The sequence below is a fragment of the Nicotiana tabacum genome, chromosome 12, assembly GCF_000715075.1.
Source record: "Nicotiana tabacum cultivar K326 chromosome 12, ASM71507v2, whole genome shotgun sequence".
NCBI lineage: Eukaryota > Viridiplantae > Streptophyta > Magnoliopsida > Solanales > Solanaceae > Nicotiana > Nicotiana tabacum.
This window is the reverse complement of record NC_134091.1, coordinates 26339979-26354799: the sequence shown is the minus strand read 5'-3', so window position 1 is coordinate 26354799 and position 14821 is coordinate 26339979. Positions and strand designations below refer to the sequence as shown.

Here is a 14821-nt window from a genome sequence, read left to right as displayed (position 1 = left end):
TGTCAAGTCTCGGCACCTAGAATGATGTTCAACACTTAACTAGTAACCTAAATATGGAGCCAATCAATCATTTATAGCATATAGAATCATAGTACTATAGTCATATAAAAAAAAGTTTGAGTCTTAAGATTCTAGTATTAGCATTTCATTAAATAATAGGAGAATTAATTTTGATATTGACTGGAATTATTTATAGAGACTAAATTTTATGCACAAAATATTTCGAATTACACAATTACATTTTTGTCATAAACATTAAGTAATAGTTTATGTTATAATTGGATATTTATTCTGATAACGTAAACAACAACAACAAACCCAATGTAATTCACATGTGAGGTCTAGGGAGGGTAATGCATATGCAGACCTTATCCCTACCTTGTTAAGCCAGAAAAACATTTTTTGATAGACCCTCGGCTCAATGAATAGTGAAAATAAAGTAACAAGCAATAGCAACAATAATGCAATAGACACAAATGATATAACATGTAGTAATAAAGAAACGAGAATAAGAGAAATACAAAAATAGTACTAGTACTACGGGAAAGACTAAGAGACACTACCTGTCCCCTTCCACTCTAATTCTCGACCTCCACCCTTTCCTATCGAAGGTCATGTCCTTAGTAAGCTGGAGCAATAATATATCATGCCTAATCACCTCAACCCAATACTTCTTAGGCCTACCCCTACCCTTCCTTAGTCCCGCCATGGTCAATCTCTCACACCTTCTGACCGGGGCATTTATGTCTCTCATCTGCACGTACTCGAACCATCTCAGCATCGGTTCCCGCAATTTGTTCTCCACCGATGCAACACTCACTTTTTCCCTAATAACTTCGTTCCTAATCTTGTCTTTTCTGGTATGCCCACACATCCATCTCAACATCCTCATCTCAGCTACCTTCATCTTCTGGACATGAGATTTCTTGACGGTCCAACACTCTGCTCCATACAACATAGTCGGTCTAACCACCACTCTGTAGAACTTGCCTTTAAGTCTTGTTGGCACATTCTTATCACAGAGAACCCTATAAGTGAGCTTCCATTTCATCTACGCCGTACCAATCCGATGAGCAACATCATCGTCAATCTTTCCGTTGCCTTGGATTATAAACCCAATATATTTGAAACTATCCTTTCTGGGGATGACTTGTGTATCAATCTTCACTTTCACTTCTGCTTTAGTCATCTGAAATTGCACTCCAAGTACTCTATTTTTGACCTGTTCTACTTGAAATCTTTAGACTCCAGTATCTGCCTCTAAACCTCCAACTTAGCGTTAACCCCGCCTTGCGTATCGTCAATCAATACTATGTCATCAGCAAAAAGCATACACCATGGCATCTCCCCTTGTTTTTGTCACGTTAGCACAACTAATGCTACGGCAAAATAAAACGGGCTAAAAGTTAATCCATGATGTAACCCCATCTCCACTAGGAAATGCTCCGAGTCACCATCCACAATCCCCACCCGAGTCTTAGCTCCCTCGTACATATTCTTAATCACTATAATGTACGCTACCGGAATACCGCTAACCTCCAAACATCTCCTTAGAACCTCCCTCGTAACTTTGTCGTAGGCTTCTCTAGGTCAACGAACACCATATGGAAGTCCTTTTTCCTCTCCTGATTCTACTTCACCAATCTTCGCACAAGGTGAATGTCTTCGGTAGTTGACCGCTCCGGCATAAATCCGAACTGATTCTCGAAAATAGACACACTTCTCCTCAACCTCCTCTCCACCACCCTCTCCAAAACTTTCATAGTGTAAATCAGCAGTTTGATACCCCTATAGTTATTGCAGTTCTGGATGTCACCTTTGTATTTGTACAACGGAATCATCAAACTCCACCTCCAATCTTCAGGAATCTTCTCCATCTTGAAAATGACATTAAACAAATCAGTAAGTCACTCTACGCTAGCCCGACCAGCGCTCTTCCAAAATTTCAATGGGATCTCGTCAGGCAGTCGCCTTACCCCTGCTTATCTTCCGCATTGCCTCCTTAAACTCCACAACCTTGATACGGCTACAAAACCCAAAATCACTCTGTATCTCTGAGTTCTTCAACTCACGAGCACAATGTTCCTATTTCCTTTATCGTTCATGAGTTTATGGAACTACGTTTGCCACCTAGGCCTAATACACGCTTCTTCTATCAATTCCTTGCCATCATCCTCTTTGATAATGTAAACAATTGAACCAATTTATATAACTCAATTTTTCTATCAATTATAAGAAACTAACTTTTCCAAGGTAGTGAAATAAATAATCAATAGAAAAAGAAAGACCTCACAAAAGGAAAAAGAAAATGAAAAGGGCTTCCCATGGAAGTAATAGGAAAAGCAAAAGAATACAAAAAGAAAGAGAAAGTTAAAAGATCTAACTAACTAACTCTATATATATATATATATATTGAATAAAATAATTATGCTTTCTTTATAATTGAGTGGTTTTCTCTGCATAGGATTATAGGGGGTATAGTTAAACTAAAGACTAATATTTTCCAATACATTTCCTTATTCTTCAACGTAAGAACGTCTTGTCATCTACGAAGCCGCTACCAGGAGCGGCCACTAGCTTACCCCTTCCCTTCCTTTCCTTTCCTTTTTTCTTTGTTCACAGCCACTATCTTCTATGTTGTCAAGATAAGTTCATTCCAAAACTTCTTCAGTACAACTTCATCTCCTTGGCCTCCTTAACCAGACAACACTAGTAAAAATATCCAATTATTATTATTTTTTGTGTGTGTTTCTTTTACCAAATAAAGAAGAGATCTCGAAGAGTTAAATGAACTTTCCCCCTATAGTTGTGTTAGTTTGACGAATAATAAGTATTCTAGACTTTGTTTAGGGTTTCATCTAGTTCTCAACTGTTTATCCACATCTTTGATTTAGGGTTGCCGATCTTCATATATTTTTTTTACCATATCTTGTTAGGGTAATTAATGGAGAATAATTACAATCAACTGGGGGAGAACTCATCTCAAAGAGGTAATAACTTCTTGTACGGTGGAATTCCGCTTCTTTCATCCCCAAATTCATCTATTTATGGAAGAACAAGTGGCGGCGGAGGCGGAGGCGATTGTTATGATCAATCTCAAGCAGTGGTACATCCCATAGTGAAGACAGAAGGAGGCAGCAGCACTTCTCATCATCATCATACATTTCAGTACCCTTCGATTATTCGTAGTGGATATCACCATCAGACGGTTCAAAATCATCACGAGAGTGAGAGTTCTGGTAGTGAAGTTGATGCTTTAAAAGCCAAGATTATTGCTCATCCTCAGTGTTCTAACCTTTTGGACGCTTACATGGATTGTCAAAAGGTAGTATCAACTTTTTTCTTAAATGTAAATATATTGACATAGCTTGAACAAATTGCTTGCTCAGTGCTCATCTTTTTTCTTGAGACATTCCAAAGTGAATTAATTCACTTATAAAAAATAAATTGATTCTTTGTCTCCGTTTCTCCGAAAACTAGTTTAATTTTCATATTTTGACTGTATAAATAAATTTTATGAATAATTTTGAGTGATTGAATATGACTCTTTTAAATCAGTTAGGCTCAACCTTAGTAGCCGTTTTCACTTAAATCATACCTTTGCTCAAGCGAAATGAACTTTCTTTCTTTTAGGTAGTCGATCTCTTTGTTGGCTAGATAATTACAAATAACTACTCACATAATAAATGCAACTAGTTATTTTAAAAATAAGATTAACATGTTATAATAAATTAATTACATTGATAATTAAAAATTATTAATACTGTCATTATTTTTATATAGGTGGGAGCACCGCCGGAAGTGGTGGCGAGGCTATCGGCAGTACGGCAAGAGTTTGAAGTGAGGCAGCGAGATTCATCGACCGACAGGGATGTTTCCAAGGACCCAGAACTTGATCAATTTATGGTCAGTTTCTTTTAATATCTTTATCCTAGTAACATTTTTTATTTTACTTTTTCAATTTAATATTTAATAATGTAGGCATGAATTTCTTTGTATTTATATCCAGGAAGCTTATTATGACATGCTAGTGAAGTACAGAGAGGAGCTTACAAGGCCCTTACATGAAGCAATGGATTTCATGCGAAAAATCGAAACTCAACTTAATATGCTTGGTAATGGTCCCGTCCGGATCTTCAACTCTGGTACTTACTTCCTTTTCTTCTTCCTCATAAATATTAGCACTAGCGGAGCTACAATTCTACTTACGAGTTCCGCAGAATTAAGTAGTTTTCCCGTACCCAAATCCATATACTTAAAATCGTAACTTTGCCTCTTTGAACTTTGGTACTATTAGTAGAGAACAGTGAAGTTTGTTCTTCATCGAAATTGTCAAGCATGGAAAGAATGAGAGAAGAATAAACAAAGGGACTGGTTAAAGTTCCTTATTTGAATGCTTAAAGAAGGAAAAAAGAAAGAATTTGTGTTGGTTCATTTAATACTGTGCCTATGTTTGTGCTATTTCCGTTCAAGACAGCTTTGACCGAAAACATCAGTCTCCATTTCCAATGCTTTTCTGCGTCGAGTAAGAAAACCCTATTTACGACTGTACGAGTGGAGTAATAGTACATACTCCTACTACTTTAATCTTAAAAATAAGAAGATATATGATTTGGTTGCATTATGCAAATATAGTATATACTTCATTGTTAAAAAAAGAGATAATTTGGTTGCATTATGCAATAAATAAATGGGGAGACAGACAAATCTTCCAGATATAAACAACGAGGAAGCCACACGTTTGTTTCTCTAATCTTCTTTAATTTTTCTTTAGCTTTATGGGTCCAGATTTCCAGTGTATTCTGACAAATTCTTAATGGTAATATTGTTCCCACTAAATAAATTCTGCACTACATATATATATGATCTTTCTCTCACAAACACATTTGTCTGACACTCCACAGTAACTACTTGAGTCTTTATAGTAGTACGTACTTGCCTAACTTTCCTATGTACTCGTAATATTAAATTTCCTGTGTTATAGTATGATTAAACACAATCTTATAAATGGATATACTTGGTGTAAAATTACTGCTTCCTTAAAAGAGAAAATAGAATGTGATTAGAGCGAAGCCATGTGGTCAAAAGGATGGTAGTTTATTATTCTTTGTCGAAAAATTATACTGTACATATAGGCAAAATATTGTATATTTTAGAGGTATATAACACATATTAAACACCCTTTATCAAATATTTTTTTCATTTTTTTTAAATTTAAATATCTTCGGAGAAATTTCTAATTTTACCGCTGAACACGGATTCATACAACAAACAAAAATGTAAATACGTGCATGTATCCGAAGGTAGATTGTATAATAATATTGCTGTCATTTCCAAGTAGAGTTTGCTTTTGAACGTGGTCTTCTGCGGTAGCTAATAGGCATTGGAAAATGAAGACCATTTGGGTTCTGTTCATGATCAGTGCTATACCATGTAGCCTGCCATGTTTGTCAGATATCTTTTTTCCAATATTTTATTTCCTCTTTAGTTTTAATTTTGGTCTTCTCAACTAACTAGTTGTTCTTTTCACTAGTTTCTGTATTTAATTTCTACGTCTCTCGGGACATGTTGATTCCATTTTCTAATCATATATTTTTGTAATTGCTTCTTTTGCGATTATAAGCAGCAGTTTTCTGTACAAAAAGTAATTTCGTAAAGCAAGGTACAACAACGAGCTAAGGAAAATGGACATGAAAAATATATGAGAGAAAAAAGATGTAATACTATTGTTGCTTCGAGTACCACATTCCTCTTAGCTTCTTTCCTTTTATGTTTATCTTAGACTTCTCTTTTCCTCTTTTTAAAAAAAGATTGGAGTCTAATACACGTGTATCTTGGCTGTCCATCCAGATTTTGGTTTAATTGTAAGAGAGCGGAGCACAATGTGTCAGTTAAGCACATATCATGATCGAAACTGCAACAAATAAAAATTTAATATTTTATTCGAAAAAGTAAAGAGGAGAGCGCATTATCGATCGAATTTCGAACCATGCGCCTTGGAATTTCTTGGTTATCAAAACAATCCATAATGTGCCATGGAAATGATTGAGAATGAAATTAATTTTTGTCTCCCTATGAACAAGTACCCAATGGTATGAGCTTGAAATTATTCATCAACCAATCATAAAACTATCCTCCAACCAAGGTCACGGGTTGGTAAAGTTGTCTCTGTACCTATAGGTCACGAGTTCAAGCCGTGGAATCAGTCACTAATACTTGTATCAGGATAGACTACCTACATCATATTCCTTGGGTCCATTCCTTCTTCGGTTCCTGCGTAAATGCGGATACTTCATGCACTAGGCTGCCCTTGCCCTCCCTATGAATAAGTACCAAATAGTATGGGCTTGAAATTATTCTTGAACCAATCATAAAACAGTCCTCCAACCAGAAATATTATATGGATTTATCTCACTTGCGTGAAGTTTAAAAGATAACATCTACACTTCTCTTTTGTTTCCTTAAAGTACTCTTTTGTATAATATTATTGAAGAAGCATGACAAGAAAGGGTTGTTTCCTTCTTTGGAAGTGATAAAGAAGTTTCCTCTTTTGGGATCTTATCAACATATTGAATAAGACACTTTACAAGAATAATTCTTTGGTCGAATAAGGTCTGTTGCCCCTCTACTATTAAGTTGCCAACTCTAGAGGATTACTTATATAATATATATTTGTCTCTATGTGGAAGAATACTTGTCGTATATAGTAATTGGAAAGGTGCTTTGATTGTAAGGCATATCTTCATTTAAACTTTTGTTTAATCACTATTACAGAAAATCTCAATTCAGGATTCATCTCATACGTGATTGGTTTTCATAAATATCTTTTCAGCAGGAGTTCCAAACAAATTCCACTTAATTCTCACACATACTTGATAGAGAATCGATCCCTCTTGAAACAGAATGTTCATCGTTTTACTTTGCTGTTAGGTCGATTTGTGCAAAATTCATGCTTTTGTGTGAGCCAAAAAAACAACAAAGAATTAAACTATAACTGTTTAGTGTCATTAGATAGAAAAGAACAATAAAACCAAACTGTGCTTGAGGAGGAAAATTAGCTACTTGAGAATCCTTTATAGTTAAACAAAAAAGGACTAAGTTTCCACCAGTCTTTTGACTTTACTAAAGATTGATACGCCAGTAGAAAATATATAGAATTTTCAGTGTTTATGCAACAACGTTTAGGATTCTTATAGCCAAATCTAATTTGCCTGAGACATAAGCATAGTAGTTGGTTGCTATAGTATCCACCACTGAAAATAGTTTATCGACATGATTTTTTTTGAAGAACTTAACTTTTGCAATTATTGAGAGTGAAACTAGATACTATTGATTTCAGGCAGCAAGGTGAAGAATAATTAACCTATATCTTCTTTATTGATATAAATAAATGGACAGAGGACAAGTGTGAAGGCGTCGGATCGTCGGAAGAGGAGCAGGACAACAGTGGTGGAGAAACTGAAATTCCTGAAATTGATCCACGAGCAGAAGACCGTGAACTCAAGAACCACTTACTGAGAAAATACAGTGGCTATTTAAGTAGTCTCAAACAAGAACTTTCCAAGAAGAAGAAAAAGGGGAAATTGCCCAAAGATGCACGCCAGAAGCTGCTCAGTTGGTGGGAATTACATTACAAGTGGCCATATCCTTCGGTATGAAACTCTACACAAATATGCACTACTCGTTGTTTCACCTAATATGGTATGAGTTTAACTTCTATACAGTAACGGTGTAAAAGAACTTTTAGACTATTAAATCATCTAAAATATTACTATAGGCAGAGGCGGAGTCATGTTTTAAATTGTATAGGTTCTAAATTTAATTTTTGTACATATTTAGTAGATTTATTAATACAAATACGGAGCTTGGACTAAAGCTACTGGGTTCGACTGAACCTGTATGTTGTCCTAAGATAGCGAAATTCCTTGTTGGGTAAGTTCCGACCCGCACGAAAGGCGTAACGATTTGGGCACTGTCTCATAGACTCAGTGAAATAGATATGTGAAGATGCGGACTACCTGCACCTGGACAGAAAGACCCTATGAAGCTTTATTGTTCCTTGGGATTGGCTTTGGGACTTTCCTGAAGCTTAGGTGGAAGGCGAAGAAGGCCTCCTTCCGGGGGGCCCGAGCCATTAGTGAGATACCACTCTAGAAGGGGTAGAATTCTAATCTTGCGTCACGACAGCTCCGCCCCTAACTATACGTCATTGTTTATAAAAAAAATGAAATTATTTTCTGTAAAATAAGGTAGGTTACCTAGTTTAAAAACATATACAATTAATGTAGAAATTTCTAAATTCTATGGTCTTGGTCTAGTGTCAATTTAAGTTTGTAATAAATTTGCAGGAGTCAGAGAAGGTGGCATTGGCTGAAACAACAGGTTTGGACCAGAAACAAATAAACAACTGGTTCATAAACCAAAGGAAAAGACACTGGAAACCTTCAGAAGACATGCAGTTCATGGTAATGGATGGTCTTCATCCTCAGAATGCAGCTGCTCTTTATATGGAAGGTCACTATATGGGAGAAGGTCCTTTTCGTTTGGGACAGTAAATGCAACATAGTTGTTCACATGCTTTGAGATTTTGGAGAAGTGTATTTGCAGAATTTCACATTTGGAAATCTGTCTTTGAGTGACAGTCATGTTCCTTGTAAGGTGAGTATGAATAGGTAAAATTAGGGTGTTTAATTATGGTTGCTTTGTTGTAGTAGTATGTTTGTAGCCTTGTAAGCATATGCAAGGGTATTTATTAATAGCTTGTTCAATTTATCAATTGTATATGATGAGTATCCTTTGTACTTGGTATTTTAAATAGTAATGAACCATATATGGTTTTTACTGCGAAAGTGTTAAATCTGTAATTTAATGAGCGTTGTGGATCATATTGGTGTCAAATTTATATTTAGGGATGGAATTGCATCCTCTTGAAACTCATTTCGACCCATCGAGTTATTCAGACTTTTCATGCAAAAGATAAATAGATATAATCAGCCATTTTGAAAATGTATCCTAATTTATTCTCTTTTGATTGAACAAATTAATCCTGGAGATTGAAATAAACAAAATAAAAAGTCCTAGTACAAATATTAGGAATAACATTGTACTGTCGGAAAAAGGAGTACTATTATTATTGTGCATTATATTGTTAACATTAGTGAAAATATTGTATCAACAGAAATTTTTGGTGGTATGATCTTAATTACAATTCAGAGGATTGCATAAAATTTTCACGTGGTCTGCCGTATAAAATTACCCTCTTTTAACTTGTCTTATTTTTCCAACTACACCTTAAGGATTTTAGTTGGACAGTGATACTCACGCACTACATACGTATTGCCACGTCATTTTTTTAAATGTGATTTTTTGCTTTCTTTTTCACTTTTTCTCCCACCATCTTCTATTCATCATATTTTCACTATTTTTGAACCACCAAACAACCATCAAACTAAAACCACCCGTTGAATCATCACGAAGAAACCACCAAATCCAAACCACTACCAAGTCACCAACGTCCAATTGAAAAATCAACAAATGTAGAGAGCTTGCTCAAAAAGTAAAGAAAAAACTGTGAGAAGACTAATCTCATTTCACCTTTGCGTTCTTATGTAAATAATGAAAAATTTAAAACCTTAGAAATACTATTATCCTCGTTAACGAATAAATGTTTCAAAGCGAAAAAATTGCTCAAAAGTGATGTAGTGAATATTTTGACAAAAATACTAGACTCGATAAAGAAAAAAATATAAATTTGTCATTGAAGTAAATTTCTAGATAAAGCATAAAGGATGACCTGTTGTTTTCTTTAGCTCAACTAAATAATTTTTATGATCTGGGTTTTACTTTCTATGATTCAAACAAATAATTTTAGTGAGATAAAAGAGTTAGATTTGTGGTTAGTGAGATATAAATGACGGGTCTTTGAAAGAATGGAGCAAAAAATTTATAGATGGAGTGAAAGAAAAAGTGGAGTAATGGAGCTTGGCCGGTCAAAAATGGAGTTTTCCTGTCAACGTTATCGATTTTCTAGTCAAGAGTGCTTTCTACTTGCTTCTCACGCGTTTGATGGAGAGTGTAGTCATTTTCTATGCCATGCCAGCAAAAAAGGGTGATAATTCCACTTCAAAATAGTTTAGGGGGGTTATAAAATTTTCGCAAAGTTTAAGTGTGTAATTGATAAACTAAAACTAGTTGAGGGGGTAATTATGTATTCTCCCAACATGAAAAAGAAGGGAAAAAAATAAATGTGTTATGAAAATAATTATATTGTGGATGTCCATTTATTACTCTGCTATAGATAATCTTCTTGAAGAAGACAATCCATTTAGTACTCTGTTGAAGTTTATCTACAAGCAGCTGATGCATGCACGTTGCAAGCAGCTCAATGAAATGATTTGCAGCAGCTTCTTATTAAACAGGCTAGTTGCAAGCAGCTCATGCAGACAACTTACAAGAAGCTAAAGAAAAGCCTTGCAGCTGCTTCCTGAAAAGCCTCGCAACTGCTTCCTTTCTTCTATAAATAGAGGAGTTTTCAGTTCATTATGTACATAAGTTTGAAGTTTGAATAATATATCAGTTTCTCTTACAGTCTTTATTTTATAACACGTTATCAGCACGAGACTCTGCCATCTCGAGAAAATACTTTGAAAGTATCAGAGGTACGAACTTTTTTTTTCTAAATAATGTCAAATCTTTCTAAACTTGAGTTTGTAGCCCTGGATATATCGAGCAAAAGCTACATGCCTTGGGTGCTTGATGCCGAAATTCATCTTGATGCGATGGGTCTGACAGACACCATCAAAGATAAAAATCAGGCATCAAACCAAGACCGTGCCAAAATAATGATATTCCTACGCCATCACCTTGATGAGGGCCTGAAAATGGAATAACTTACTGTTAAAGATCCAGTCATACTGTGGAATAATTTGAAAGATAGATATGACCACCTAAAGATGGTCGTTCTTCCACAGGCATGTTATGATTGGACTCATCTAAGGCTACAAGATTTTAAATCTATCAGTGAGTATAATTCTGCTATGTTCAGAGTTATTTCCCAATTGAAACTATGTGGTGATAATATTACTGATCATGATATATTGGAGAAAACTTTTACCACTTTTCATGCCTCGAATATGCTCCTGCAGCAACAATATCGAGAGATGGGATTCAAAAAGTATTCTGAACTTATCTCACATCTTCTTGTAGCCGAGCAACATAATGGGCTATTAATGAAAAACCATGAAAGCCGACTTACTGGTTCTTGCCCATTCCCTGAAGTGAATGAGACGAACTTCCACCAAGCTAAGCGTGAAAAAGAACGTGGCCCCAGTCGTGTTCATGACCGTGGTCGGGGAGGAAACTCTAATCGTGGTAATAATAATGCACCAAAGAGCCCTCCTCACCACCAGCAGTGGAAAAGGAAGGAACAAAAACATAAAGCAGTGCAAACAGCAAAGCCAGAAAATGCATGCTATAGATGCGGAGGAAAAGGGCACTGGTCACGTACATGTCGTACGCCAAAGCACCTGGTAGAGCTGTATCAAACCTCCCTGAAGAAGACAAAGAAAAGTGCTGAAGCAAATTTTATTTTTGAAGATAATTTAGACTTCATGCATTTGGATGTAGCTGATTATTTTGCACTCCCAGAAGGAGAAACAAGTTATGTGATCGGTAGTGAATTTGTAGAAATGTAAATATTTTAATTTTTGTTGTTTGTAGTAGATAGCATGGTTATGTAATTGTTGTACATAAATAAAAGTTATGCTTTGAAAATGATGTTTACTATCATATTTATTTTGTTTAAGTCATTTTGAAGAATATGGATAATCCTCAAATTATGTTTGGATCAAAGACCAATCATGAAGATATTTGTGTAATTGATAGTGGAACAACTCATGCCATATTCAAAGATCAGAAATACTTTTCTTATTTGCATAAGGAAAAAACAAATGTTTCTACAATTTCTGGTAATATAAGTTTGATTGAAGGCTCCGGAAGAGCTACTGTATTTCTGCCTAAAGGAACAAAACTTATTATCGACAATGCATTGTTCCCCTCCAAGTTCCGAAGAAACTTGTTGAGTTTTATAGATATTCGCCGAGATGGATATCATGTTGAGACAATAGATGAAATGAAGGTGGAATATCTTTGTATTACAAAGAATATTTCTGGCCAGAAATGCATTATAGAAAAGTTACCAACTTTATCTTCTGGCTTATATTATTCAAAGATTAGTACAATTGAAGCATACTCTATCGTAAACCAGAAGTTTATTGATTCAAATACTTTTGTGCTTTGGCATGGCCGTTTGGGCCATCCTGAATCAATAATGATGAGACGAATTACTGAAAATTCGAGTGGGCATCCATTAAAGAACATGAAGATTCTTACAAATAATGAATTTTCTTGTGATGCTTGTTATCAAGGCAAAATGATCACTAGACCATCACCAATGACGGTTAGCATTGAATCCCCTGCCTTTTTAGAACGTATACATGGGAATATATGTGGACCTATTCACCCACCAAGTGGGCTGTTTAGATATTTTATGGTCCTAATAGATGCTTCTTCAAGATATTCTCATGTGTGCCTACTATCATCTCGCAACCTGGCGTTTGCAAAGTTATTAGCCCAAATAATTCGATTAAGGGCACAATTCCTAGATTATCATATAAAGGCTATTTTCCTTGATAATGCTGGAGAATTCTCATCTCAAACTTTTGATAATTACTGTCTATCAGTTGGGATAAAAGTTGAATATCCTATAGCTTATGTTCATACTCAAAATGGTCTTGCAGAGTCATTTATCAAACGACTGCAATTGATAGCAAGACCATTACTTATGAAAACAAAATTGCCCATTACTGTTTGGGGCCATGCTATCTTGCACGCAACATCACTTATCCGTTTCAGACCGACACATTATAATAAATATTCTCCGTCACAATTAGTTTTTCGTCATGAACCAAATATTGCCCATCTACGAATTTTTGGATGTGCTGTATATGTGCTAGTAGCACCACCACAACGCAATAAGATGGGCTTCCAAAGAAGGTTAGGAATATATATTGGGTTTGAATCACTCTCTATTATTCGCTATCTTGAACCATTGACGGAAAATTTATTTACTGCTCGATTTGCAGATTGTCGATTTGATGAAACAAATTTCCGACAATTAGGGGGATATAAAAAGGAAATCAAAAGAGAAATTGTGTGAAAAGTTTTATCATTATCTCGCTTTGATCCACGTACCTCTATATGTAATCAGGAGGTCCAGAAGATCATCCATTTACAAAATATATCAAATCAAATGGCAGACGCATTTACTGATTTGAAAAGAATAACTAAGTCATATATCCCTACAGAGAATATTCCTATCCGAATTAATGTCCCAGTAGGACCATCTACTAGCATGAGAGCTAGTGAACCTAAAGCACGCCTGAAGCGTGGTCGGCCTTTGGGTTCTAAGGATCAAAATCCTAGAAAAAAAAATCGACAAATGATCAAAATGATATTATGAGGGATCTCCTGAAGAGACCCAAGATCTGATTAGTTTTGAGATTCCCGAAGAAATCAATGAACCCGAAACTCAAGTGAGTGAGGAACTTTTAATAAGTTCTACTGGTGATATGATTAATTTAAATCGATCTAAAATAGTGGTGGATAATATTTTCGCATATAATGTTGCACTTAACATTATGCAAGATAGTGAGAATCTTGAACTCCGATCTGTCGAAGAATATCGACAAAGATCTGATTGACCAAAATGGCAAGAGTCAATTCAATCGGAATTGAAGTCACTTGCTAAAAGAGAGGTCTTTGGACCAGTAGTCCAAACACCTGCTGGTATAAAACCAGTTGGTCATAAATGGATTTTTGTGCGAAAAAGGAATGATAAATGAAGTTGAAAGATACAAGGCTCTCCTTGTTGTACAAGGATTCTCACAACGACCTGGAGTCGATTATGAAGAAACATATTCACCCGTTATGGATGTCATAACATTTCTATATCTCATCAGTTTAGCCTTACATGAAAGGTTTGAAATACATCTAATGGATGTGGTTACAACTTATCTGTACGGGTCACTTGATAATAAAATTTACATGAAAATCCCTGAAGGATTTAAAATGCCTGAATCATATTCAAAATCTCGGGAAATGTATTCCATCAGATTACAAAGATCTTTGTACGGTTTAAAACAATCTGGGCGCATGTTATATAATCGCCTCAGTGAATATTTGCTGAAAGAGGGTTACATAAATGATGTTATTTGTCCATGTATTTTTATAAAGAAAATGCTTCAGAATTTGTTATACTTGCTATTTATGTTGATGGCATAAATCTTGTTGGAACTCCAGAAAAGCTCCAAAAGGCAATTGAATATCTTAAGAAAGAATTTGAGATGAAAGATCATGGAAAGATAAAACTTTGTCTTGGTCTGCAAATTGAATATTTAGCAGACAGGGTCTTTATCCATCAATCTGCCTATACAGAAAGGGTATTAAAATGCTTTTACATGGACAAAGCGCACCCATTGAGTACACCAATAGTTGTTCGATTACTTGAAGTGAATAAAGATTTGTTCCAACCTCCAGAAGAGGATGGGGAACTCCTTGGTCCCGAAGTACCCTATCTCAGTGCAATTGGTGCACTAATGTATCTTGCTAATGCTACAAGGCCTGACATAGCATTTTCTGTTAATTTACTTACAAGATATAGTTCTTCTCCTACACGGAGACATTGGAACAAGATTAAGCATATATTGCGATATTTAAAGGGAACTCTTGATATGAGTTTATTTTATTCTAACAAAGGTAGTGT

The 14821-nt window shown here is 35.4% G+C and overlaps 1 protein-coding gene across 2 annotated transcripts; it reads left to right on the top strand.

Annotated features, from left to right (window-relative positions):
• The first annotated feature begins 2433 nt into the window (after window positions 1–2433).
• Window positions 2434–8849, top strand: LOC107767218 (homeotic protein knotted-1-like). Of its 2 annotated transcripts, none has more exons than XM_016586137.2 (5): window positions 2434–3325; window positions 3784–3906; window positions 4010–4115; window positions 7399–7652; window positions 8349–8849. In XM_016586137.2, the coding sequence occupies exons 1-5, from the start codon at window positions 2945–2947 to the stop codon at window positions 8553–8555; spliced, it is 1071 nt and encodes a 356-aa protein (XP_016441623.1). In that variant the 5' UTR covers window positions 2434–2944; the 3' UTR covers window positions 8556–8849.
• The last annotated feature ends 5972 nt before the right edge of the window (window positions 8850–14821 follow it).

Coding starts and splice junctions, on each gene's coding strand:
- LOC107767218 (XM_016586137.2), top strand. CDS start 2,945: ATGGAGAATAATTACAATCAACTGGGGGAGAACTCATCTCAAAGAGGT. Junction 4,116..7,398: donor AACTCAACTTAATATGCTTG/GTAATGGTCCCG, acceptor ATAAATGGACAG/AGGACAAGTGTGAAGGCGTC. Junction 7,653..8,348: donor ACAAGTGGCCATATCCTTCG/GTATGAAACTCT, acceptor ATAAATTTGCAG/GAGTCAGAGAAGGTGGCATT.